The sequence below is a fragment of the Podarcis erhardii genome (genome assembly GCF_964252035.2).
Source record: "Podarcis erhardii genome assembly, chromosome: 3".
NCBI classification, from domain to species: Eukaryota; Metazoa; Chordata; class Lepidosauria; order Squamata; family Lacertidae; genus Podarcis; species Podarcis erhardii.
Window position 1 is genome coordinate 112864488 of NC_138507.1, and position 27868 is coordinate 112892355.

Here is a 27868-nt window from a genome sequence, read left to right on the forward strand (position 1 = left end):
AGCCTACAACTCCCAAGAGCCCTTTCGCCACCGGCTCAACCGAGGACGCGCCCGCCTTTAAAAACTACCGCTCCCGTCATGCCTCCTCATACGTTCCAGGCGGCGGTGCACGACGGGAGTTGCAGTCCTTTCCTCAGCTAGCGTTTTCCTCTCTTCCTTCCGCTCCCCAGCCTTGGAAACCCCGTGCGCGGCCGAGCGGGTTCTCTTTCCGGCGTCCGCCATTCCGGGAGCGGGTCGTTGGTGAGTGGCTGTCTCTGTGCGGGGCCTGCTTCTCGGTTTCCCTCAGCCTTCCTTCGCCTCATTTCTCGCTCTCGTTGCTTCCTCAGGTCCGACGGCCGCCGCCATGCAGATCTTCGTGAAAACCCTGACGGGGAAAACCATCACCCTCGAGGTGAGGGAGGGAAGAAAGAAAGAAAGCATATGAGGGGCTCAGGGCAAGGCCGCTGATCCTCGGGCCTCTTCGCCTCGTGTCCCCAGAGTTGGGCTTCCAGGCCTTCCTTTCCCCTCCCGGTAGTTTGTGGCCTAGAGGGAAATGGCGGGTTTTGCGCTGTTGCTTTCCGCCCCCTGCTCCCTTCCAAAAAGGAAAAAAAAGGGGGGAGGGGAAGGAAAGCCTCTGGCTCATAGAATCGTAGTGCATAGCTGTCAATTTTTACCTTTTTTAAAGGGAAATTTCCTTATTCCGAATAGGATTCCTCGCAAGAAAAGGGAAAAGTTGACAGCTACGGTAGAGTGGGAATGGGGGGGGTCCCCTCGGGGTCATCTAGTCCAACCCCCTGCAATGCAGGAATCTCAACTAGATCACCCGTGACATGGCCACCCAGCCTCTGCTTAAAAACCTCCAAGGAAGGAGGAGAGCCCACCACCTCCCGAGCTGAAAGGTCTTAACTGATGTTGGGTCAGAATCTCCTTTCTTGAATCCGTTGATTTGGGTCCTTAGACCAAGCTGATATATTTAGAGGTGTGTGTGTATATATATATGAATGATATATTTATGAAGATGGCTATCCCATCTCTTTTCCGGGCTCAAAGGCCTTGTAACCAACCCACCCGTTTTTGCGTTAACTAAAGACCACAACAGTTCCATCACAGCTTGATGCTGCCCAGCAACACCCAGTATTCAGAGGCATGCTGCTTCTGATGGTGCAAAATAAAATAAAAAAATTCCTTCCAGTAGCACCTTAAAGACCAACTAAGTTAGTTCTTGGTATGAGCTTTCGTGTGCATGCACTTCTGAAGAAGTGTGCATGCACTTCTGAAGAAGTGTGCATGCACACGAAAGCTCATACCAAGAACTAACTTAGTTGGTCTTTAAGGTGCTACTGGAAGGAATTTTTTTATTTTGTTTTGACTATGGCAGACCAACACGGCTACCTATCTGTATCTGATTGTGCAGTTGGTGTGTGGGCACGGCGACTAGTAGCCATTGATAGCCCTTGTTTTTCATGTCTTTGTTTAATCTGCTTTTAAAGCTGCCTAAATTGGTGGCCATCGCTGCCACCGGGTTTAGGGCGGTATATAAATTCAATAATAAGTTGAATGCACTTTTTTATCTCCTCCCTTGCCCCCATCCCATGTCCCCACAATAAAGATAGGTGTTTTTATATCTGAACTAAGAACCCAGCCAGCAATAATATAACCGCCTTCTTTGCCTCTACCACTTGCTGTTGCTGAAAGGAAAGGTTTGAGAAGGAGATGTGCATTCTTTCCATTCTAGCCTGGTGATGGCAAGGCAGACAGCTGACAAGCCAAGCATCAACATTTTCCTACCATTTTATCTCTGTGCTGTGAAAAACTTTGTCTCCTGTATGTTAAAACTGCTGTTAAAAGTACAGGAGCAGGATTGGTGTTTGTATGTTGCTACAGAGAATATGACAAGAACTCTGTGTTTGGTCTGTTAACCAACATTATCTTGTCCATGGCTCTGTGTGTGTTTTAAGAATTGCTAGTCTAAACAAAGTCACTGAGCTAATACGCATGTACTGTTCCAATGCCTGGATTGGAGCAGTAATGAATTTATAACTATTTAAGTCTGTAAAGCAATTCAATGGTGACTTATTTTTATAAACAGGTTGAACCATCTGATACCATAGAAAATGTCAAAGCCAAGATTCAGGATAAGGAAGGTAGGTGTTGCTTTTGTTTTGGAACTTGTGGTTTTAAAATTATTCTACTGTGGAGTAAAGCTTCCTTGCTAGAATTCTGTTTACCTGTACCGTTCTTTTCCATCAAATTTGGTCTTCTAGGAGGTCATAGAATGATGCTTGCAGGGTCAATTCAGTATGCTGCAGCAAACGGGATACAGCTAGGAATGATGCCTTCTTTCTTTAAAAATAAAATAAAAGCTAGCAAGTAAAATTGGGGTACATGTAGAATGAGGCTTATTTTGCTTTCCCCCAAAGGATAATAAATAGATGGAAACACACTAAATGTTCTTATAAATAACTGAATCAGTTATTCATACTCCACCATTATTCCTCTATTAGGAATTCCTCCTGATCAACAGCGATTGATTTTTGCTGGGAAGCAATTGGAAGATGGGCGCACTCTGTCTGATTATAACATTCAAAAGGTATGTACTAAGTGTTCTAATACAGTGGGTGGAATTTACTGTTGCTCTATTACAGACATTCTGTCTGCACAAACATTTCAGCTTGCCAGGCAGAATGTTCCTCCCTCCACCTGGCCTGTTCTGGGGGTTCTCCCAATCCCAGTCAGATTCAGTGGGGGGAGCCCCATTGTGGAACCCCATGTGCTTGCTAAACCATAAAATGTAAGAGCATGCTGTAAACTTGTACCAGTAGGATGAATCCTTCTGCTTCAAGTAGACAAGATGAGCAGGTGGTGGCAGCAGGTGGACATTGGTCCCACATATTCATTGTTAATAGGATATAACAGTTGGCTGTGGGCTTCTCCTAATGATGGAGACTTCATGAAAAATGCCTTTTCCCTTCTAGCACCTAAACCTGTCTGCCTTTAAAGGCACACAGAACCTTAGTAGAAACAAGCTGGAGGTTTAATTACATGAATACAAAGAGCGTAGTGAACTGAATATAATGGACTTTAGCTTATCCCAAATATCAGAAGTTGTGCTGACCTGATCAAATATGAGGTGAGCGTAGCAAACTTGGATTTGAGAAGCATAGTAGGTTGCATCCAGCAGTGTTGCTCAGCTCATGGTAAGAATTCTATCAGCAGAGTGGAGAGGGATCAATTTTCTGCTATCTCTCCCACGACCCACATTCCCATTGCAGCTCCTCTGGAGGGTTGGGGGACCTTCTACAGATCTATTCATACACTGCTTCCCATCCAAGGATTCCAGAGCAGTTTGTTGGATCAATCCATCAACTTCTGATGGATGATTTAGAAGGATTGGGTCCTGCATCACTTTCGCTGTGCATGTGTGCCAGTATCCATACTCTGCAGAGTTACATCTCAACACAGCTCCTTCCTTGGAAGCGTCTTTGGGGTTGAAGGTACACACAGTAGGCAGTAAACACTCATGGACGCCATAAAGATTCAGTTGAGTGTAGAAGTTTACTTGACAGGCATAAATGCATATTGGTAGCAAATATATACAGACATTCACCACTGCCGTGGTCAAGGCATGCTTAGAGTCCAGCAGGAGTCCAAGACTCACTCTCTCTGCTTCTCTCATCGCAAGGCGCAAGCAAGAGACTCACAAGAAGTTGCACAGAACCATTGTTAGCAGCACTTCTTGTCACACTGTGTATGTCCAAAGAACAGTTTCCACAGAAAAAGTCCTTGCATAGACAAAACAATCTCGGCCTTCTGCTGCTTCTTCAAACTTCTCTGTTCTTCTCAGTTTCTGGAATAAATAATTCTCTCTCACACACATAGAATATCCAGCACAGTTCACAGAATTTGGGTGTGTCTGCAGAGGGCTTCAGGGGGAGTTGCTTCTCACACAAGCCCATCTAGTTGCTGGGTGCAACTCCATTTAATGCAACCCAGTGACTTCTGTAGCATTTACCAGTCATTGAGATTATTTCCAGTATATTTAGCGCATCAGCAAAGTGCCAGTTATGTGCTTTGGTATTTTATCCATTTGCTACTCTTCTCTCACTCTTCCTTAAAAGAGCACAGGGTGACGGTCTGGGAGGTAGGCTGGGCTAAGCAACTCGTCCAGGGCTATTAGCTTCGTGGCTGAGCAGAGAACCTATACAGTGGTGCCCCGCAAGACTGACGCCTCGCAAGATGGAAAACCCGCTAGACGAAAGGGTTTTCCGTTTTGGAGGCGCTTCGCAAAACGAATTTCCCTATGGGCTTGCTTCGCAAGACGAAAATGTCTTGCGAGTTCCTGCGCGTTCCCCCCCCCCTTTTCTAAGCTGCTTATCAGCTGATCCGTTAAGCTGATAAGCCGCTAATCCGCTAATCCGTCAATGGGCTTGCTTCGCAAGACGAAAAAACCTCTAGACGAAGAGACTCGCGGAACGGATTAATTTTGTCTTGCGAGGCACCACTGTATTTTGCTTTCTTGTGCCCGTCCCAACTCCTAACTGTTGCATGACAACAGCTGTCAAAATTTTTGTGTCCTTTGTTCGCTTTCTAAAACTAGGAGTCGACCCTTCACCTTGTGCTGAGACTTCGTGGTGGAGCAAAGAAGAGGAAGAAGAAGTCTTACACCACTCCTAAGAAGAATAAGCATAAGCGAAAGAAGGTGAAACTCGCTGTCCTTAAGTACTATAAGGTAAGAGCAACTTCAGGTGGGAATTGACATACTGGGTCAGCGGTAATTAATTGCCTGTGAGGAGCTTGCGGGTTCTTTCTAGATACAGATTCTTTCTACTGATGGCTGTTTCTGCATTTAGTTAGAATGCCAGCATGAGCCCGTCTTCTGGTGACAAATGTAACTAAGTTTGTTTGGAAATAATGCATGAGCACAACTGATTAATAGTACTGGTTAGGGCAGTTATGCTGAATTGTTGGTTGGGGGGGGCATAAGTTATTTTCTTGCATTTAATGCTTAAATGGCAAATATGGCCACCCCGCTCTACTAAATTTTGTCGGGGTTGAGCGTGTAACCTTAAATGATGAGTTGGTGTTTCTAAAAATTGCAAGCAGTGGTAGTCTGGACTGTGTAAGTCAAGCTTTTGTATTTTTTTCAAGGGAGATGGAAAATGCAATACGATTTAAAGCCTTTCTTCTTGCAGGTGGATGAGAATGGGAAAATCAGCCGCCTGCGGCGCGAGTGTCCCTCTGAGGAATGTGGGGCTGGAGTATTCATGGCTAGCCACTTTGACAGACATTACTGTGGCAAGTGCTGCTTGACATACTGCTTCAACAAACCAGAAGACAAGTAAATCTGTCTATTGTAATAATTAAAAGTTGCTTTGAATTTTGCTGTGTTTTTTCTGGTTACATGAGTGTTCAAAGCAGGGGCTCTAACATGTTTGCTAAGTGGACCAGAGAGGAGGGGAAGGTAGATTAAATGGAAGACATGGGGCTACTCATGATCATTGCTGATAATAGGAGTTTGGATTTGATATCCCGCTTTATCACTACCCAAAGGAGTCTCAAAACAGCTAACATTCTCCTTTCCCTTCCTCCCCCACAACAAACACTCTGTGAGGTGAGTGAGGCTGAGAGACTTCAGAGAAGTGTGACTGGCCCAAGGTCACCCAGCAGCTGCATGTGGAGGAGCGGGGAAGCGAACCCAGTTCCCCAGATGACGAGTCCACCGCTCTTAACCAGTACACCACACTGGCTTCTTTGTAAGAAATTTCAGTGAAAGCCTTTTCTGTCTCTGTTAAAAATTGAGGCTACTTTAGAGCCAGCCCTCTGCAGTTCTTGACCAGTACAAAAGCTTTTGCTTTGTTTCATTGAAGAGTTGGAAGGGACTCTGAGGATCATCTAGTCCAACTCCCTGCAATGCAGGAATCTCAACTAAAGCATGCAGCTGGCCCGTATGGGGATTGAACTCACGACCTCGGCATTATCACCACCACGCTCTGACCAACTGAACTGCCTTGTAACTTACCTGTTTAGTATGAAATACTTGCTCTGATCCAAAAATGAGATAGTACAAGTTACCTATTATCTATTCCAAATGGCCCCTTTTTTACAGAAAATGAGGGCAATTGTTTCTGTTATAGTACATAAGCAGAGATACAGCTCTTGCTTTATTTTGCATACATTGCGTGGAACGCAACATTGCACTCTTCTAGTCATTTTCTCTCTGCAAGTGTTGCATATTGGCAGCTGGAACAATCTAGTCACTCTTGCGGGGTGGGGGGAGGACAGAAGTCCTGTTGCAGAAATTCTTACAGAGGGTTACTGCTCATTGGGCTGGTCAGGTGAATCCAACAGGGCCTACAGCAGAGACAGGGGCATATTTTTTCTTGCTTGCTTTTTTTTGGGGGGGGGGTCTTGTGATTGCCTAGTTTCCACACCTTGAAGTCACAGACTTAAAAAAACAAATTAAGGTTATTAGGCCTGCTGCATTTTATGGCCCATTTCTAATATAGTTGGGTGGGACATAAAAAACTAAAATAGCAATACTGATTCTAAAGTATGGATTCATGATGGGGAAAGTACAGTGGTACCTCGGTTTACAAACACTTCAGGTTACAGACTCCACTAATCCAGAAATGGTACCTTGGGTTAAGAACTTTGCTTCAGGATAAGAACAGAAATCGCGTGGCGGCAGCAGCAGGAGGCCCCATTAGCTAAAGTGGTATCTGAGGTTAAGAACAGTTTCGGGTTCAGAACGGAGCTCCACAACGAATTAAGTTCTTAACCCGAGGTACCACTGTATGAGGTTTCTTGCCATCACTAATTCCCTCTCCAAACCTGGAATGATGGAAGACCTTGTTCTTTGGAGCGGGCTGCCAACCTTTTTCTCCCTCCGGGTACTACTATCCACCCCGCAATGTGTTCTGACTACTATAAAGTCTCATTTTAGGAATAGGGAAGTATCTTTCTGGGCTGAGGAAACCCTTTGTGATGTCTCTGGGCACCATGTTGGCACCCCCTGCTTAGACACTAAATACCAAGGTAAAGGGGGACCCCTGAGCATTAGGTCCAGTCGTGACCGACTCGGGTTGCAGCGCTCCTCTCACTTTATCGGACAAGGGAGCCGGCGTACAGCTTCCGGGTCATGTGGCCACCATGACTAAGCCGCTTCTGGCGAACCAGAGCAGTGCACGGAAACCACCTTCCCGCCGGAGCGGTACCTATTTATCTACTTGCACTTTGACTTGCTTTCAAACTGCTAGGTTGGCAGGAACAGGGACTGAGCAATGGGAGCTCACCCCGTTGAGCGGGGATTCAAACTGCCGACCTTCTGATCGGCAAGTCCTAGGCTCTGGTTTAACCCACAGCGCCACCTGCGTCCCTAAATACCAAGTTACGGTAGCCCTATTTCACAACCATGGCTGTTCCACATTGGTGTAAAAAGGCTTTGGTGTGGGGTGGAGATGCCATGGCTGCTATCATTCACCCAGCACAATCTGAGCATGGAGTCTTGAGGAAGAAGGGGTAACGATTCTTGTAAAGCATTGCAGGAATTGACTCTCAATGATCATGAAAATGTGTTTCCAGCTTGAAATACATAGGGAGTCGTGGGACTCCTGTTCATTCCCCTGGAAGCGCACAAAGGTGGCAGCAGCTTAGCTTTACCTTCCACATACACACTGCTTGAATGTGGCATGTAGGTAGAGATACTACCTTCATGTGGTTCTTGAATTTGTGGCAAGCTGGTGCTGGCCCTGTAATCCCCTCATGTAATTTCAATGTGTGAGGGAATTTTCTGTACTCCCAAACTGATTTGAATAATAGCTTGGCACACATGTCTGCAGTGACAGATCCTCACATAGTTAAGCAACTACTCAGATCTGTTCAGCAAAATGTATTATTTTGGCCCAGCCTATAACGCACAAGTTTCAGGATGCTCCTATTGTAACACATAAAATATAGATCCAGGTGGTTTCACTGTACAGCTAAGCTCTCCCACAGTTTTTATTGAAATTTACAACATAATGGTTTTTTTAAAATATTAAAAAATACATTAAAGCCCCCTATTCATTTTTACAATGCAAGCTGCTTCTCAAATGTCTCTGTGATGCAGTGCAAATAATATAATCTGAGTTTCTCAGCCCATCACATATTTGGCTGTTTTGAGATTTAAAATCCTGGGTCCCAAGAGATCGTCTGCTCAACTTCCTTTTCATTGAAACAAACAATTTCATCTCCCACTTGAAATGCTATGTTCTTGTCCAAACTGAGCCCACAGTCCATGCCAGTCTTGACTACAGGGACATCATCTTTATGGTGCTTCATTGACGATAGGTATCCTAGGGAAAATAGACATACATAAAGCAAAAACTCCAAATTGTGCAACATTTATTACAAGGCAAGAAATGTTTAGAGTGCAGAGATTGCTCCAATCCAGACCATGTCTTAACTTTCTTAATTTTCATATAAATCACAGCACTCCAGAGCACACTACTCAGAATCAGAATTGTAGAGTTGGAAGGGACCCTGAACGTCAACTACTCCAACCCCTGGCAATGCAGGAATCTCAACTAAAGCATCCAGTGTTCTCATGGTTGCCACATATAGGATTTAACCATCAAATGCCTGGGTAAATGGTAATGTTTTCAAATTCCTCCTGAAAGTTAACAGTGTTGGAGACACACACCTCACATGAGATTATATGAACACACCTCTCCAATAATTCAACACAGTCATACGGAAGAGAATCAGTAACTGATTCCACCTGGAGCTCTGCTACCCACAAAAAAATTCTACATAGCATATTGGGAAAGGGCTGTGACTGACATATGACTGAGGAGGATCAAACTTTTTTTGTATAAAGAGGTGCTTAAATATCGGTTCCTTGTTCAGTCTATTTGCTATTTTTTTTTATTTTTTATTTTTTTTTTAGTAAGAATTTCACCTAGAGGAGGGGCAGAAAGCGAAATCCAGGAGTTTCATAAAATTGTGGGAACTGGGCAGTAGAACTGGCTGCTTAGGAAATCAACCGCTACTCACCTGTCCAAATAACTTCTTGATTACGAATTAATTTAAATTTCATCTTTCTGTCCAGCTGCCCCTTCTGTACTCTGCAGCCAGCTACTGGAACTGTGCTTTTTCCAACTGTGACATCAAAGATTGCTAAAACAACAGCTGTTCCTAAGGAAAACAAAAAAGCATGAGAATCCTAAAAGTGTAAAAGTGCCATTTAGGCAGTCTCTGCTCATTAAAAAGCATATGAACATTAATTCCAATCAAAATACAAAAGCTAAGGTGACTTGTATCCAGTACTAAAAAAAACCCAGCATCCAGACTTTTCAAGTTAAAAGCTGGATTTTGTGCCGTTTAAATAACGTAACTGAACAAGTCAGCAATCTTTCCCCTTTCTTGTTTTGTCGTACTCTGCAGCTTTAGTCTGTTTTACTTCATTCAACAAAGTTTTACTTAGCTTAGACTCATTGAAATGAACGTGATTGGTAGACCCACTGAACTCAGTAGGTCTGTTCTGAGTAAAAGTTGAAGCCCATCCCTTTTCCCCCTAGTCATGACCTACAGAAGTTCTGTTCAAACTGCCCCCCACTAAGTGCTGTAAGATTGCAGCAAACACTACAAGCAAAGTTTCAAGCACTGTATACCTGAAGGAGTGTCTCCAACCCCATCGTCCAGCCCAGCTGGACTCAAGGTCCAGCTCCGAGGGCTTTCTAACCTTGTGGGAAGCAAGGTTACAGGGAACCAGGCAGAGGGCCTTCTCAGTAGTCAACACCCGCCCTGTGGAACGCCCTCCCAGCAGATATCAAGGAAAGAAACAACTATCCGACTTTTAGAAGACATCTGAAGGCAGCCCTGTACAGGGAAGTTTTTAATGTTTGATGTTTTACTGTGCTTGATGTTTTTAATTTGTTGGAAGCTACCCAGAGTGGCTGGGGGAACCTGGGCAGATGGGTGCCATATACATGAAGAATTTTGCATTAAAAAGAAAAATAGATCCTTAGGAAGTGGAATTTCTGCAGCTGGTTACAGCACTGCGCATTTCTGCAGATAATCCTGTCTCTGGTTTGTCACTATTTCATGAATATCAGCACTTTTAGAAAAAGGCAAGGTAAAGGACCCCTGGACGGTTAAGTCCAGTCAAAGGCGACTATGGGGTTGCGGCACTCATCTTGCTTGCAGGCCGAGGGAGCCGGCATTTGTCCACAGACAGCATGACTAAACCGCTTCTGGCGCAACGGAACACCGTGACGGAAACCAGAGCACACGGAAATGCCATTTACCTTCCCGCTGCAGCAGTACCTATTTATCTACTTGCACTGGCCTGCTTTCGAACTGGTAGGTAGGCAGGAGCTGGGAGAGAGCAATGGGAGCTCACCCCATTGTGCGGATTCAAACCGCCAACCTTCTGATCGGCAAGCCCAAGAGGCTCAGTGGTTTAGACCACAGCACCACCCGCATCCCGCTTTTAGAAATACCTATGCTGAAACTGCTATCACTTGAATGAAAGACTTCTGGTGTATCATCACGCCAAAGGTCCAGTGGCCAGACAGCTGCTTTTGGGAAGCCAACCACTAGGGCACCTGGGTCAGCAATGCTTACCACCCCCACCCCCTTATTTCCGCCATCTCAAATTCAGAAGTATACCCAACACATGCTCCTCTAGAGAACAGGGCAGGGTGCTGCTCAGCTCCGCCTGTAAATCTTCAACAAGCCGGTAGATGATTTTGTGCATTTTCAACTTTATTCCCTTCTTGGCAGCCAGCTGCTGAATAGGTTTATTTGCGTTCACGTTGAACCCATATACAACACCTGACAATGCAACAAAGAGGGTAAGTGTAAAATTGCTATTTTACTTCTTCTTTCTAATGGCTCAAATTAAGCATACTTTAAAAGTTCCAGAGTTGCTCTATTTACCAAACATTAAGGGCGGGGCTGAGTATATTCATGAAGAGAAAATTCAAAACATCTGCAGCATGGTAACATTCTGCACCAAGGAATGCTAAATTCTGAAACCCAACTGAATCGCACCCATTTGCACGCACCTGCTTATTTTGCATAATTTATTCCACATCTGCAAGAAAGAGATGGGGAAGAGACGCCTCGGGAACTGAAAATCCTACTCTACTCCTCTCTGACTTCCATGATTTCACCAAGCATTCCACACACACACCCCTCTCAAGCCTATCTTTGCAGCCATGTGGGAGAGAGACCTCCTTTACAATAAAGATGAGTTTCTTGCGATGTTAAATCTCTGCCCTGAATTCCCACATCCATGCAGAAAGGCATTCATTTCACTTATAAAGACCTGCAAGCTGCCTTTTGTCCCACAAAGGGCCTCAAGGTGACTTACATGAAAAGCATTACGTGAAGACTCTTAATCTTGCATGGAAAACATTCAGAAATCAGGATGGTGCATGCAGCAACTACAGTGGTGCCCCGCAAGACGAATGCCTCGCAAGATGAAAAACTCGCTAGATGAAAGAGTTTTCCGTTTTTCGAGGTGCTTCGCAAGACGAATTTCCCTATGGGCTTGCTTCGCAAGACGAAAACATCTTGCGGGTTTGCTTCCTTTTTCGTAAAACCATTAATACCTGGGGAATCTGCGCTCCGCAAGACGAAAAAATCGCAAGACGAAGCAACTCGCGGAACGAATTATTTTCGTCTTGCGAGGCACCACTGTATTCCTAAACCAGGAGAGTTAATGCGCAGCTCCAATAGTTGGCATCAAAGGTGCCAGATGGCCACAGTCTTGACAGGTAACACAATGTGTCGAGGGGATGAGATCCGCATTCCTGACTTGCCTTGCAACATGGGTGGGAAAGTGTGTCCCGTTCTGCTCCATGGGAACCCTGCCTGCAGTCACTGTAGCACACCTTCTGTGCACTTTAAGGCCATTTACTGAGCTGCTGGCTGCTTGCAAGGCAAAGTGCTTTGGCTCTTTAGCCATCTAAGACACATGACTTTGTACCGCTTTCTTCAATGGCCACCCTTTACCTTTAAATGTCTCTGCGAGGTTTATGTCATTTTCGCTAATATCCCCAATCCCACAGTGGACCACGTCTAGTTCACACTCCTCATCGGCGTCGTAGGTGTCCAGGATGTTCAAGATGGCTTCCACAGAACCATCAACGTCACCTGGGCAGAGCAAAAGTCCCAGTGAGTTTAAATTTGAGTGGCACACACAAAACAAAGAACAGCACAACTTCTTATTGTACAATCCATGAGGAACTTAAGTCTCATGCAATTAAATGAGAAGGAGCTGGGCAAGGAATAGAGCTTTGATTAAATTCTTGGAAACTGTGTCTCACAGACACACTGAGAGCCAGTGTGGTGTAGTGGTTAAGAGCGCTAAGACTCGTAATCTGGGGAACCAGGTTTGTGTCTCTGCTCCTCCACATGCAGCTGCTGGGTGACCTTGGGCTAGTCACACTTCTCTGAAGTCTCTCAGCCCCACTCACCTCACAGAGTGTTTGTTGTGGGGAGGAAGGGAAAGGAGAATGTTAGCCGCTTTGAGACTCCTTAAGGGGAGTGAAAGGCGGGATATCAAATCCAAATTATTCTTCTTCTGAAATTAAAACCTCCCAGGACTTTCCAACAGTCTGATTAAAATGTTGTGGGGTTGCTCAATAAAGAAGAGTCTACAAGTACAGCCATTAACAGTCGTGACTGTTAGTATTTGTATTGTATTTGCATTATAAATGCATTTCACAAAGAATAAATGGTATGGGGAAAGGAGGTGGCAGTTGGCAAGCTACTCTGTTAGTTGATTCTTTGGCTGAGAACCGTGAGGGTGTCTGGAGGAGTTTGTGAGGACAGGCAAGCTATGGACTAGTAACTTATGCACTGCTATGGAGAAGTTTTGAAAACAAAAAGGACTAAACCCTCTCTTGGGCTCAAGGGAGAGAAACACACTGTAGTCATTAACGTATACGTGAATAATACTTGCTGTTCAACTGTTGCCAACTTGACAAGTCTCAATTTATCTTCAGGTCTTGTGTAAGGTGCCTATTTTATCATAAATGGCTAACAATGACAGGGGCCATTCTCAACGCCAGTTAAGCCACACCTGTGTGTCAGTTAAGTAGCATAAGCAAGGACCACAGTTCAAGCATTAAAGCATTTGCTTTCCATGCAGGAGGACGACCTAAGTCCACTGCCCAACACCTCCAGGCAAGACTGTGGGAGCTCTGTCTGAAATCCTGGAAAGTCGCTACCAATCAGTGCAGACAGTACTGAACTAGGCAGACCAATGGTCTCTCTTGATATAAGGTAGCTTCCTATGTACCATGTGTGCCCCCTTGTGGGCCTTGCTTTCTCGAGGCTTCAAATGGTGCTATTTAATATTATATGGGGAAGTGCACCCTGCCCAGCCCAGTGCTGGGGAATAATAATAATAATAATAATAATAATAATAATAATAATAGCAGCTCTTGGGAGCAGGACAAACCCAACTGAGTAAGAAAGACTCCACCTTTGATGATGATGTGCAGCACATTTTTGTCACTCTCCCCTTTTTCTTTCGGTCGTATAGCCAGGAGATGCTTTTTGCTCTTGTACACTGCTGCCCTTCTCTGCTTCCAGGACATGTTTTCCATGCCTTCTCTGTCCTTCTTGTAGGCGTCCCTGTGCTCCTTCTGCTTCACCTCGATGACCTCTAGGTCCTTCTTCGCTTTCTCTTGTTGCTTGGCGTAGGTTCTCCACTCAACAACTTCACGAGCCCTTTGCTTGGCAGAAGAACAAAAGAGCTGCCTCTCTGATCTAGCACGATAGCTCGGATCCCAGGATCTGGGCTCAAACCTCCATCTGCAGCCTCCACCCAACAGCCCAAGGGTTCCCCTCCCACCAGCAATTTATTTTTGGTGTGCACAGAGAGCTACAGAGAGAAGTGGGGAACTGTGTTCGGTACCTGGAACGGAAGGTAGTAGTCAAACCAATCTCTGCAGCACTGACCAGCCAGATGTTAACAGCTCAAACTAGGATGGAGTCAGCCACTGAAGCTGGTACTCAAATATATGTTGCCTCCAAACACAGCTGTTCTGTTTAAATTATCTTAGGGGGTTTTTTAAACCTCTATTTTTTGCCTTACACTTTTTTATTATCACAGTGGTGCCCCGCAAGACGAACACCTCGCAAGACGGAAAACCCGCTAGACGAAAGGGTTTTCCGTTTTGGAGGCGCTTTGCAAAACGAATTTCCCTATGGGCTTGCTTCGCAAGACGAAAATGTATTGCGAGTTCCTGCGGGTTTTTTTCCCTCCCCCCCTTTTTTCTAAGCCGCTAAGCCGCTTATCAGCTGATCCGCTAAGCCGCTAAAAGCCGCTAATCCGCTAAGCCGTCAATGGGCTTGCTTCGCAAGACGAAAAAACCGCTAGACGAAGAGACTCGCAGAACGGATTAATTTCGTCTTGCGAGGCACCACTGTATTACTTTATTTATTTTAATTTTTTATTCATTTTGTGTACCACCCTATACTCTTAGATCTCAGGGTGGTTTGCAATATATAATCACAATATAAAAAACACAAGATACGTAATAAAAATAAGAATAACACACTAAAAATCTACCCGCCCCCACCAAAAAAAAACATTAAAAAGGGCATTGGATGTCAATCAGCCAAAGGCCTGGTTGAATAGGAATGTTTTTGCCTGGCGCCTAGAGGTGTCTAATGAAGGCACCTGGCAAACCTCCCTGGGGAGAGCATTCCATAAGTGGGGAGCCACTGCAGAGAAGGTCTGTTCTCATGTTACCACCCTCTAGACCTTTCGTGTGGGAGGCACACAAAGAAGGGCCTCAGAGGATGATCTCAGGGCCCGGAGCAGTTCATATGAGGAAAGGTGGTCAATGAGGTACAGTGGTACAGTGGCCCCATTCAGAGTACAGTGGTACCTCGGGTTAAGAACTTAATTTGTTCCGGAGGTCTGTTCTTAACCTGAGACACCACTTCAGCTAATGAGGCCTCCTGCTGCAGCTGCGCCGCTGGAGCACAATTTCTGTTCTCATCCTGAAGCAAAGTTCTTAACCCGAGGTACTATTTCTGGGTTAGCGGAGTCTGTAACCTGAAGCTTCTGTAACCTGAAGTGTCTGTAACCCAAGGTACCACTCTATTATGCTTCTGGTGGCTTGAGGAAAGATCAGAACAAGTGTTGCTTAGTGCACAGAGATTGTGGGGCCCACTGTGCTTTCCATGAGCTGCTGCACCCTGCCGTCTGAGGTAATGGAGTGGAAGAAAGCAGGATGCAAACAGCTTACGTTCCAGGAGAGAAAATAGTTTCTTGTGCTGCCACAGCCGAAGCCAATCCGTGTTCATTAATTCTGCTCCTTCCCTCTAGTACACGGATGGGGGCCCAATACAGCCATCCTGATATTGTTGGGCTCCAACTCCCATCAGCCTCGGAAAGATGGGAGTTGCAGCCCAACGACATGGGGAAGGCCGCAGGTTCTCCATCCCTGCCCTGGTAGCTTGTCCCTGCTGCTTTCCCCCCCAGAGGCCTGGAGCCCAAGGTGAATGTGTCCTCGTTGCCCAGTGAGAGGACCCACCTTGGGGGAGCCAGGCTTAAATGCTGAATGGGAAATCTGTGGTACCTCAGACTCTACTTCAAGGATTTCCTCTCCGGCTGAAGGAACCTCCTTCCATCCCACGATCTCCACTGGCATGCTTGGAGGGGCAACTTCCATGGCCTTGCCGTTCTCGTCAAACATCATACGCACTTTGGCCCAGCTTTTCCCTGCAACCAGAATACAGCCCTTTCTCAGAGTGCCTCTCTGGATGATGGCAGTGGTCACTGGACTAGAGGGGAGAAGGAGGGAAGATCGCGTTTGATTTCGTACAACCAATTTTACGCTACTAATTTTATTTGCTTTTTTAAAAATATGGTGTGATGTCTTGAGATGCGTTATAGCATATGTGGATTGTAGCCAACAAATTCACAATGCACATGCTTTCTGTTTACAGTGGTACCTTGGGTTAAGTACTTAATTCGTTCTGGAGGTTCGTTCTTAACCTGAAACTGTTCTTAATCTGAAGCACCACTTTAGCTAATGGGGCCTCCCGCTGCCGTCACGCCACCGGAGCACGATTTCTGTTCTCATCTTGAAGCAAAGTTCTTAACCCGAGGTACTATTTCTGGGTTAGTAGAGTCTGTAACCTGAAGCGTATGTAACCCGAGGTACCACTGTACTTTGATATCTGTTTTACCACACTTGAGCCCGGCCCTTCCAAATAGTTCAGGACAGTGTACCTAGATTCCCCACTCCTTAAGTCAGGGATGGGGAAATCAGTGGCCCTGTAGATGTTGCTGGGCTTCAACTCTCCTCAGCTCCAACCAACAATCAGGCATGATGGGAAATGTAGTCCTGCAATATCTGGAGGGCCACTGGTTCGCCAACCCCACAGTTCCTTACTTAGGTGAATTATGATGGAGATAAGGACCAGTCCCAAGTTCGCCCACTACATTGCCGGTGGCTCTCCTGTGGCTTCCCAGAAGCACAGAAAAAGATAGATCGGTTGCACACTGGGTTCAACAGCCTAACCTCTCTTAGTGTTGCAATAATAGAAGCCACTTTGCTTCTAAATAACAGGAAATGGAAATGCAACAGGAAATGGAATTTGGACATCTGGAACTGGGCATGAATTAAAGGATATTTAACAAGGGAGGGGGGAATTATGGAATATTATTCCAATATGTGATCACAGCAGAGAGAGTTTAAGATGGACATGGATGGAAAAATATGGAGGACTGGTGGTGGCAATTAATGGAGATAAAGTTAACATTGAAGAAAAAAGCATGGCTGACATTTACCAATAATAATGACTGAAATGACTAGTGATTCTGTCAAGGCATGAAGGGGCGTGTGCCCGTGGCTCACCCTTTTCCTTTATCTGTGCGAGACTCTATGATGGTGCCTTCCACGGGGCCCGTAGAGTCTGCCTTCAGTTCCAACACCTCCGCAAGAGCCACGGTTGCCTCTGCTAAAGCCATCAAGTTGTCACCCTACGCCAAACAAAGACAGTTCAGAAAAGAGCTGAGTCGCTTGGGATCAAGGAAATGACACATCAGACCGCGTGTTACGTTACGACAGGAGATGAATAGCTCTAAAATCTGGATTACTGCACAGAAGGCTGTTTGGGGATGAGGATGATTTAAACCCCTCTGCATGGAGACTGTCATTGTGTGGCCAGGTATTCCTTCATGTCCAGGAACATGCATCAGCATCAGGGAATTTTTTCCCAACCCACAGTACTTCCTTTGCTGGGTTGTGGGTTTTTTGATCATTTGCAATGGCATGAGGAAAAGACATCCAATCTGTATGGTCCGTCATATAGCAGCTTTGTTGCTGCCTCTGCTCTTTAAGGAGGCAACCCTAGGGCTATAGGATAAACAGAGAGAGGCCAGAAGTTGAATTCTACCTCCTTGATGCTACCGAAACCTGGCCCTACCAATGGATGCCGGTAGAGTCAAAAAGAGGGTGTTTCAAGGAAGCACCAGGAAACAGCTTGAATCGGACAGATCCAAAAGCCCAGGTGATGGTGTAAATCACACCTTTGTGTTACCCTCCAAAACAGGGTTTCTAAGAACCCACAAAATGGACCTCCCTTCTACCCTGCTGGTGAAAACACAACAGGGCTTAGCTGCAGACGGTAGCGAAATCATCTTTGGGTCCCACCCATTTTAGGATTGCAGATTTAGTTGTTTATTCAACCTCAAAAATTAACATTTGCCCCAACTAATTCTCTCCCAGATCGATGTATGAAACGTCTTAGCGTTAATCTAATGATCTGCAGATCTACACCTGCAGACACACAAGAATGACACAAGCATTTTTCTTTTGCACCGTGAAAAACACTACAAATTACCTTCCAGAATTACCGTATTTTTCGCTCTATAGGATGCACCGGACCATAGGACACACCGGACCATAGGAGGGGGAGAACAGGAAAAAATAAATTCTCCCCCTCTCTGCTCAGCACCCCTTCAACGAAGCAGCAGGAGAAACAGAGCCCCTTCCATTTCTCCTCCCGCTTCGCTGAAGGGGCGCTGCACAGAGAGGGAAAACTGTGCAGCACCTCTCCAGCGAAGCGAAGCCTGGAGAGCAAGAGGGATCGGTGTGCACCGACCCCTCTCTCTCCAGGCTTCAGGCGGCTATCCGCAAGCCTTCGTAGTGCAGCGGGAACTCCTGCTGTGCTCCAAAGGCTTGCGGATAGCTGCCTGAAGCCCCCGGAGCGCAGTGGGAGTTCCCGCTGCGCTCTGGGGGCTTCAGGCGGCTTCAGCGAAAGCAACGCGAAGCCTCCGGAGCGCAGGGGGAACTCTCCCTCTGCGCTTTGGAGGCTTCGCGTTGCTATTGCTGAAGCCAAGGAGCCTGCATTCGCTCCATAGAACGCACACACATTTCCCATTAATTTTTGGAGGGGAAAAAGTGTGTCTTATAGAGCGAAAAATACGGTAGCTGGAACTAGCTTATGGGAAAAGGAAATGTGCTTCTGGAAATAGCACGCTTCCAGAAATGAAGTCCACCTATGACCCACGGTTAGCACCGTGACGACAGGTGAAAATTACCTTTAGTGCTGAAACATGGACAGCCTGAACATCTCCTCCATATTCTTCACAAACTACATTGTGAGCCAGGAGCTCTTTCTTAACTCTATCCGGGTCGGCTTCAGGCTTGTCGCATTTATTAATGGCAACGATAATTGGAACTGCGAGAGAAAAGGAAACGGGGGAGAATGCCAAAGTCTAAACAGCGAAGCATGGGAAGCAGCAAACCAAAGACGTTTCCCCAAAACTACAGTTCAATCGAGTGAAAGGATATTTATTTGTGAAGCTGTTTTGATCCCCCCATATCAGAAAGAGCAGCTCGCAAACAGGTAAGCATCTGACCTAAGGGCCTTGGAAAAAAGTGAAGGCTTTCGGTGATTATATATGGTATTTGGCCAATGGAACTTATCTCTCCATTCCTCCCACCTGTTTAAAGAAAAGTGCTGTACCTTTGGCATTTTTAGCGTGTTGAATAGATTCCACAGTCTGCTTCATTACGCCATCTTCTGCGGCTACCACCAATATGACAATATCTGTGACATGTGTACCTCTTGCCCTCATGGCTGAAAATGCAGCATGGCCAGGAGTATCCAGAAATGTGATTTTTTCTCCAGAAGGCAAACGCACTGCAAAAAAAACCCCCAAACCCCAACAACAATCAAATCTACACAGCACTATTGTAAAAATTATAAATGCATGTCAAAAATCTATGCTCCACAGAGCTCCATGGTTCTTGTTCCCCATCAAAAAATGGTTACACAATTGCAGACTGCTCAAATTTCTTTTTACAGATAGGTAGCCGTGTTGGTCTGCCATGGTCAAAACAAAATAAAAAAATTCCTTCCAGTAGCACCTTAAAGACCAACTGAGTTAGTTCTAGGTATGAGCTTTCGTGTGCATGCACACTTCTTCAGATACAAAATTTCTTTTGAACATGGATTCTGTTAAGGCAGCAGCAGTTCTTCACACAGCCAAACTCCAATTTCTACTCAGGGAATCTGCTAAACATATATTTTTAAAAGGTTTATTTTACTGTCACTGCTGCAGTCCCAAGCTCCACTGTATGCCTTCATGATAAATATTATTTTCTTGGAAGCCACACCCCTTATTCTTGAAGCTGGTCTTCATTTCCGTGCTGTACAGCAGAGTAGTGTCAGCAACTCAATCTTTAGATCTGGGACTGTTTTCTGACACCAAAACACCTTAGGAAACAAGACTGTGTTGAGATCCCAAGGAATCCTGGTTGCTGTTCAAGGGTGCTGAGCGGACACCATTAACAGCTATGACCATTAAAGTGGCCCAAGAGTTCTTTAAATGTATGGTGTGGATGGGAGACTCCGAGGAAAAAGGTGGCGTAATTATCAGTGCACGTTAAAATTGCTGAATGGTCTCTTTAAATTTGAAGTTTCATTATTGTTCCACAAGATGTGTTTTTCTTTAAGGGCCAGAGCAAATAACGTGACCTTGTTTTACAGCTGTGAAGCAGTATAGTAGGTGCTGTTAAAGGTAAAGGGACGCCTGACCATTTGGTCCAGTCGTGACCAACTCTGGGGTTGCAGCGCTCATCTCGCTTTATTGGCCGAGGGAGCGGGCATACAGGTTCCGGGTCATGTGGCCAGCATGACTAAGCCACTTCGGGTGAACCAGAGCAGCGCACGGAAATGCCGTTTACCTTCCTGCTGGACCTATTTCTCTACTTGCACTCTGGCATGCTTTCGAACTGCTAGGTTGGCAGGAGCAGGGACCGAGCAATGGGAGCTCACCCCGTCGCGGGGATTCGAACTGCCAACCTTCTGATCAGCAATTCCTAGGCTCTGTGGTTTAACTCACAGTGCCACCCGCGTTCCAGCAAGTACTGTTAAGTTATGTTAATTAAGCTGTTGGGTATAGTATATAAAGGGCAGCACCAACTCTCTCAGTACCCTGGTGGATGGGTTGGTGGTTGGGTCATGCTTATTGATATATTGTAAAAGGAGTTTTGGTTTTTGTTATTAAAACCTAGCAGAAGTTATTTTTGCGTTCCTTGTAATGTGTGGTCTCCCCAGCACACTTTCTGCAGTGCAACTAATCTGCAAATAGCCAACAAAGATGACTTTGATAAATCATACCAAGAAAGGCACCAATATGCTGTGTGATGCCGCCTGCTTCCATTGCTGCCACCTGAGTTTTCCGCAGCGTGTCAAGCAACGTGGTTTTCCCGTGGTCGACGTGGCCCAGGATGGTAACAACCGGAGGCCTCGGAGTTAATGAAGCAGGATCTGCAGGAGGCCTGCAATGAAAAGAAACACACAAGGCTTGCAGATGAAGTCAACCAGGGGTCAGCAAACCTTTTCAGCAGGGGGCCGGTCCACTGTCCTTCAGACCTTGTGGGGGGGCCGGACTTTATTTTGAAAAAACAAACAAAAACAAATTCCTATGCCCCACAAATAACCCAGAGATGCATTTTAAATAAAAGCACACATTCTACTCATGTAAAAATACCAGACAGGCCCCACAAATAACACAGAGATGCATTTTAAATAAAAGGACACATTCTACTCATGTAAAAACACACTGATTCCTGGACCGTCCGCGGGCCAGACTGAGAAGGCGATTGGGTCAGATCCGGCCTCCAGGCCTTAGTTTGCCTACCCATGAAGTAAACCCTCCTTGTATTTCGCCTTAACATTTTTCTCTTAACAGATCCCTTAAAATTCCTGAGCATCAATGATCTCAGCATGCAATCCTCAGCAACGAGTCACAGCCCAATGCCAGTAGCCTGCCAAGATGTGGTTGTTTTTTCTTCAGGAAACGGAAGAAGCATGGATATGCGGCTAAATGAAACGGGGTGCTCTCTTCACAGCAAATGGCTTTACTTCAGTCAGCGCTTCTTTGTTTATTGAGTTATAGAAACTAAAAGATCTGAGAAGGGTTTATTTCAAATACTACTGACCAAATGAGATTTCCATAAGGGCTAAAATGGTTTTTATTTGTACTCGTAGACAGAAGCACAGGAATCGTTTTCCAACGTATTTCTTATCAATAAAAATTTCAGTGTGGCGCAAGCATATTTTTATTCTGAAAGCGCAGCTCAGAGAAAAATGGTTGAGAACCACTGGGCTAGAGGATAAGCAAAGCAAAAGGGGTGTGGACAGAGAGAAAACAAAATTGGCTCAATATTAATTAAGGCTTTGATTGACTATTTAATTTCTATACTGCTTAACATATTGAAAATATCTCTAAGCGGTATACAAATAACTGAAGCAACAACAGACAACTTAAAACAAAATATTATGAAAATGCAGTTAGATATAATTTGTACATTCATATAAAGTTACTAATATTTTAAAATCAATATTAGCACACACAAAAACCTAAGCGAAAAGTTAGGATCCAAGCTTGTGAATGAGTATCAAAGACTATAGACATCACTTTCTCCGAGACCAGGAGAAAGAGACAGTGGAAGAAGATTGGAAGAAATTTAAGGACTATCTTAATAAATATTACAAGATTAAAGAATGTTAGATTGACATGGACTTAAAAATATTGGTTTTCAGAGACATTAGAGTAAGAAAAGGAAGGGAATTAGTAAAAAACTTTTGGGAAATAAGGGAATGGAATTGCTGATGGGATAATGAAACTAGAATACAAAACGGTGAGGTATGAGGAAGTCGGGGAAATAAGGTTGAGAAAATAAGTTTTGAAATTATACTTGTTGTTTTTTGTTTGTGTTTGTTTTCATTGTAGTTGTTTTGTATTTGTATGTTCTTATTGGAAAATTTAATAAATATCATTAAAAAAAAAAAAAAAGACTATAGACATCAAACATAAGCCGGAATAGCAAAAGGGCGATGGAAAACAGGGTCTGCATAAACCTAGCAACCAAAATCAATTAACCCAAGCCATTACCTCTTTACAGCATCTTTGTTTTCTTTGATTTTGTCTTCTTTCAACTTGGCCCATTTGTGTTTCATGCCGGATTTTTTAACGATGTCCTTGATCAACACTTCATCCAGGACCGAGTCGGGTTCTAGTGCGTCTATATCAACGCTCGTGTTTAGCAAGGCTTCGTATATATGATCTGAAAACAGAAACGGAAAGTTGTATTGGTCAGTGCACCAACCTCAGGAAGAACATGGTTGATGAAGCAGCTCTAAGAAGAGCCTGCTGGATCAGGCCAGTGGCACATTTGGGGCAGCATCCTATTCTCACATTAGCCAACCAGATGCTTATGGGAAGCCCAAAAGCAGGACCTGAGAACAACTGCACTCCCTCCCACTTGTGATTCCGAGCAACTGCCAATTGGACGCATACTGCCTTCAACAATGGAAGTAAAACATAGCAATTTGAACTACTTGGAGCCTAGCTGGATAGGGTCTTTGTCACACAGGGACTTGCAGTCACCACCACAGCAGCTGCTGAATTCAAGCCTGGATTTCAGTGCTGTATAGTTAAAGCTATGGTTTTCCCAGAAGTGATGTATAGAAGTGAGAGCTGGACCATAAAGAAGGCTGATCACTGAAGAATTTATGCTTTTGAATTATGGTGCTGGAGGAGACTCCTATCTATTCTTAAGGAAATCAGCCCTGAGTGCTCACTGGAAGGACAAATCCTGAAGCTGAGGTTCCATAATTTGGCCACCTCATGAGAAGAGAAGACTCCCTGGAAAAGACCCTGATGTTGGGAAAGATGGAGGGCACAACGAAAAGGGGACGACAGAGGACGAGATGGTTGGACAGTGTTCTCGAAGCTACCAGTTACAGATAGGTAGCCGTGTTGGTCTGCCATAGTCAAAACAAAATAAAAAAATTCCTTCCAGTAGCACCTTAGCACCTCGAAGCTACCAGTATGAGTTTGACCAAACTGCGGGAGGCAGTGGAAGACAGGAGTGCCTGGCGTGCTCTGGTCCATGGGGTCACGAAGAGTCGGACACGACTAAACGACTAAACAACAAAATTTATCACTACCACCTTGGGAAAATATATTTCACATGTGGGGGGAAAACTCTAAATGAAACAAGCTAAAGAAGTACAACAAAGGGTTTCCTATTCTCCTCTCCCAACCCCCCACCGCAAAAAACCCCCATCCAACTGGGACCAATTCTATGGCAAATTCATTTAATTCAAACCTTTCTCAGATGAAAGTAGCTCAAGCACATCGGAAGCAGATGGCTGAGGAATGCTCTAGAGGATGAAAGACATCTTACACAAACCTCCTTTATGGCACTGGAAAGGCAGGAAATCTTGAAACAATTAAAATGGGCTAATGAGTGACATAAGCTCCGCTGCAGGACTCCCAAGTCAGCAGATACCAGGCTCACATTCTCCTGTCTTGTCAGCAAAGGAAACTGCAATATACTGAGTTAGACTATTGGTCCATCTATCTCAGGGTCTCTTCAGGGTTTCAGGCAGGAGACATTGCCAGCGCTGCCTGGAGAGGCTGTGAACTCAACCTGTATGCACACAGGGCAGATGCTATACTGAGCTTCACTAAAAGGGGATTCAAGTGGGAGCAGCTGAGAAGGAATTCTGATGATGGTGCCCTTTGCAAAGTCAAAGAAACAGTCTCACCTATGTCTTTATGCATGGCTTTTGCAAGGTCTTCCACGGTCATCCTGGACATTATCTCAACCTCCTGCTTCTCTGCTTTTGGTTGTACAGATCGCGGTTTCTCCTTGGCTGATTTCTTTCTCTGCAAGAGAGTTCAAGGAGTGCACATGGGATGGATGGAAGGGGAAGCAGTTTCAAGCAAAGCTGTAAAATCTTAAAACGCAATGCCTGCTTTGCTTATACGGCAGCCGGACACACACAGCTATGTAAGAAAGATCCACAGGGACTGAGCTCCGGTGAACAAAGTGCTGATGCACTTTGAAAGAGGAAGAATTAAACCATATGTTGTGCCGTATTACCATTTTTATCTTGTTTCCAATGGTTTCCACTTTTGTCGTTTCAAGATGGGCTGGGCAAAAGGCACACTTGAATTTGTTCGGAACAGATCAAACACTTTTACTCAATGCTTCTTTTGCATTAACCACAGTTTTTGTTTCTCTACAAAATACACTGAAGATTCCTCTACAAAACAGCTCCAGGCACACACAACAGGCATTCTTGGAAGCAAGAATAAAGTAGCTGTTAATTACCTCCTTGGTTGTTAAAAGCCTGAATTGTGAGCTGGTGTCTGGCTGCCAGAGCAGGGGGTACAGCTGAACTGGGCACACGGGGTAGGCAGATGACAAGACAGGCTTCCATTGTGTTCGATGTACTTTCCCATAAGCCAGGGAGTGCAGCTGGCGGCAAGCACGGTGCAACTGGCCCAAGTTCTCCAGCGTCAGCATCACCCTCCAGTTCATTTCTTCTCTGAAGAAAAGGATAGAACGAGTCACCTTTCAAGATATATGGAGCATTAGAAGCCACAAATGAGAACAGAAAGCAGCACCAGATGCAAAGGAGGAACATGAAAGCTGTGTCTTCCATGGCTGTGTGGAAGAGGAAATGTCAGAAGGAATTTTTTATTGGTGTGTGTGTGTGTGTGTGTGTGTGTGTGTGTTGGAGAGAGAGAGAGAGAGAGAGAGAGAGAGAAAACCATGCTTACTGTATCTGAAGAAGTATGCATGCACACAACAAAAGCTTATACAGTGATACCTTGGGTTACATACACTTCAGGTTACATACGCTTCAGGTTACAGATTCCGCTAACCCAGAAATAGTGCTTCAGGTTAAGAACTTTGCTTCAGGATGAGAACAGAAATCGTGCTCCGGCGGCACAGCAGCAGCAGGAGGCCCCATTAGCTAAAGTGGTGCTTCAGGTTAAGAACAGTTTCAGGTTAAGAATGGACCTCCGGAACGAATTAAGTACTTAACCCGAGGTACCACTGTACCCAGAACAAACTTAGTTGGTCTCTAATGTGCTACTGGACAATTTTTACATTTATTTTGACATGCTTACTGTAATTCAATATTCTACATAACTATTGAAAACCACAGAGGCTCCCATCTTCCTTTATTCCTGGCACCCTAATCAGAAAATAATAATTGGTTGTCATGTCTGGACCCCAAGAAAGAAATCTGGCCACGTTATGAATCAAAAGGAGGAATCTCCCCAGATGTGGACTGTGCTGCAGTGATGGAAGAAGCTGCACACGGCAAAGATGAGAAGATTGTCAACAGACAGCTTTTCCAGGTCATGTGGCCAGCATGGCTAAGCCGCTTCTGGCGAACCAGAGCAGCGCACGGAAACGCCGTTTACCTTCCCGCTGGAGAGGTACCTATTGATTTACTTGCACTTGGACGTGCTTTCGAACTGCTAGGTTGGCAGGAGCAGGGACCGAGCAACGGGAGCTCACCCCATCACAGGGATTAGAACCGCTGGCCTTCTGATTGACAAGCCCTAGGCTCAGTGGTTTAGACCACAGCGCCACCCTAGTTCCATACGTCTGCTTTTAATCCCCCCCCTTTTTGGGGGGGCTTTTAACTCATTTTAAACTTTTCTTGATGTTATTCTCTGGTTTTATGTTTCTATATCGTTGCAAACTGCTGTGTGTGTGTGTATTTGCAGCCGCTACAAAGATATACTGTATATTTTTATAAACATGAGTACTTGCTACCAGAAAGCATGAGGATATGAAGGTCTTATTTTTATTTGTAAGCCTGCCTTGAGTCACTGTCAAGCAAAAAAAAGCGGAGGGGGGATAGATAGATAGATAGATAGATAAATAAATCAATCAATACAGTAACAATAACAATAGTAGAAGACAGGAAACAGAGTGACACAGACCCTCAAAGGGGGCCAGGGGTATAATAACGATGATGATTGCCGCCCATGGGCTTTGTGACATATACTCTATGGCAAATGGGCCGCTCTTCCTTATATGAAGAAAAGAAACAGGGCGGGTGAGGGAACAGCCAATCCTGCTCCAAGGCTCCCGTTCATCCATTCAAATCAGCGGGAGAGGACCGACAAGCCCCGCCCACATTCTCATTGCTTCAGTCCCCTCGCCGTGCGGCTTCCCTCCTGCTTTGCCACCACCCTGCCTGAAGGTGGCGCTCGCGCTCCTCGGCCGTCAACGGCTTCCTAAAAAACAAAACAAAAAAAAACACCGAAACCACCCACCCCTCGCGCATGCGCAACCCAACTGCCGCGTCTCGAGACAGGGCCGTTAGGAAAGCCGCTGTCGCCGCCGCCGCCGCTTCTCGCGCTGGTATTCCGCGCCGTCCTCGCCCCCCCCCCACGGAGCACCCACCCGGGTGCGTGTGTTTCTGTAGCTACCTGTTCTCCGGAAGAAGCCTGCCCTCTCCCTCTCCCTCAGCGGGGAGCCGAAGGCCCCAGCGCAACCCTTGAAAAGAAAAGAAGAGGAAAGGTGTTCTTCATGCCGAGTTCTTCACTGAGCATGCGCCACCCTTCTTGAGCATGCTCGGTAGCGGCGGCCGAAGCCCTGTAGCCCTTCCCTTGCCCTCACTCGGGAAGGGCGGGGCCGCAACTCACGTGGTGAAAAGGGATGTTAGAGAGCTGCTAAGGGAAAGCTGAATAAGCCCCTGGCTGAGTTCTATAGGTTTTGCTTCCTAGTAATTAATTTTCAACTGATGTTTGTCGCAAGTTTACTTGAAGCTGTCTATTTATATACCCACTTCCTGCCAGGGAGCAAAAGTCGGTTTACAATGTTAAAACTGAAGCCACAAAATAAACGGTATAAAGTTGGGGTCAGTCCTGATTTTGAGTCGTCCCTGATGGTTGCATTTGCCTCCCTCACTTATAAGAGGTGGAGGTTACACTGTATTCGGTGCTGCAAAATAAATACAAATAAATAAATGCAACCCACTCCTTTGTTCAGTGATAAAGGTAAAGGGACCCCTGACCATTAGGTCCAGTCGTGGCCGACTCTGGGGTTTCGGTGCTCATCTCGCTTTATTGGCCAAGGGAGCCGGCATACAGCTTCTGGGTCATGAGGCCAGCATGACTAAGCCACTTCTGGTGAACCAGAGCAGCGCACGGAAACGCAATTTACCTTCCCGCCAGAGTGGTACCTATTTATCTACTTGCACTTTGACATGCTTTCGAACTGCTAGGTGGGCAGGAGCAGGGACCAAGCAACGGGAGCTCACCACGTCTTGGGGATTCGAACCACCGACTTCTGATCGGCAAGTCCTAGGCTCAGTGGTTTAACCCACAGTGCCACCCGCGTCCCTTGATTGTTCAATGATACTTGCATCCAAATAAGCAGGGAGAATATTTGCAGCCTTATTTGTGGTGGTGTATTGTAGCTTTAGTCTGCCCTAGCCTTGATAAATGGTGTTCGTTTTAAAGCAAAAGTAGAGTTTTGCCATTACTGGTTTATGCAGAATTGAGTTGGCATTCCTACATGTACTTACCTCAATG

The 27868-nt window shown here is 45.4% G+C and overlaps 2 protein-coding genes across 2 annotated transcripts; one reads left to right on the plus strand and one right to left on the minus strand.

Annotated features, from left to right (window-relative positions):
- The first annotated feature begins 147 nt into the window (after positions 1–147).
- RPS27A (ribosomal protein S27a) lies at positions 148–5356 on the plus strand. The gene is made up of 6 exons (XM_081855097.1): positions 148–240; positions 327–391; positions 2069–2123; positions 2484–2569; positions 4577–4708; positions 5172–5356. Exons 2-6 carry the CDS (start codon positions 344–346, stop codon positions 5319–5321), a joined length of 471 nt encoding a protein of 156 aa, XP_081711223.1. The 5' UTR covers positions 148–240; positions 327–343; the 3' UTR covers positions 5322–5356.
- A 2589-nt stretch (positions 5357–7945) lies between these two features.
- MTIF2 (mitochondrial translational initiation factor 2) lies at positions 7946–27193 on the minus strand. Its single transcript, XM_081854672.1, has 14 exons — positions 26762–27193; positions 24636–24852; positions 24067–24187; positions 22406–22577; positions 20626–20786; positions 18967–19143; positions 18539–18678; positions 16851–16975; positions 15567–15771; positions 13457–13709; positions 11980–12120; positions 10630–10794; positions 9013–9153; positions 7946–8312 (listed from the first exon to the last, which is right to left on the minus strand). The coding sequence occupies exons 2-14, from the start codon at positions 24843–24845 to the stop codon at positions 8143–8145; spliced, it is 2181 nt and encodes a 726-aa protein (XP_081710798.1). The 5' UTR covers positions 24846–24852; positions 26762–27193; the 3' UTR covers positions 7946–8142.
- Between the last annotated feature and the right edge of the window lie 675 nt (positions 27194–27868).

What these genes read in the sequence shown, in the direction of transcription:
- RPS27A (XM_081855097.1), top strand. Translation starts at nt 344, where the DNA reads ATGCAGATCTTCGTGAAAACCCTGACGGGGAAAACCATCACCCTCGAG. An exon ending in CAAGATTCAGGATAAGGAAG is followed by an intron (nt 2,124 to 2,483) that starts GTAGGTGTTGCT and finishes TTCCTCTATTAG; the next exon opens with GAATTCCTCCTGATCAACAG. An exon ending in CTGTCCTTAAGTACTATAAG is followed by an intron (nt 4,709 to 5,171) that starts GTAAGAGCAACT and finishes TTCTTCTTGCAG; the next exon opens with GTGGATGAGAATGGGAAAAT.
- MTIF2 (XM_081854672.1), bottom strand. Translation starts at nt 24,845, where the DNA reads ATGAACTGGAGGGTGATGCTGACGCTGGAGAACTTGGGCCAGTTGCAC. An exon ending in GCATATTGGTGCCTTTCTTG is followed by an intron (nt 19,144 to 20,625) that starts GTATGATTTATC and finishes TTTTTTTTGCAG; the next exon opens with TGCGTTTGCCTTCTGGAGAA. An exon ending in TCTAGAGGAGCATGTGTTGG is followed by an intron (nt 9,154 to 10,629) that starts GTATACTTCTGA and finishes TGTTTTCCTTAG; the next exon opens with GAACAGCTGTTGTTTTAGCA.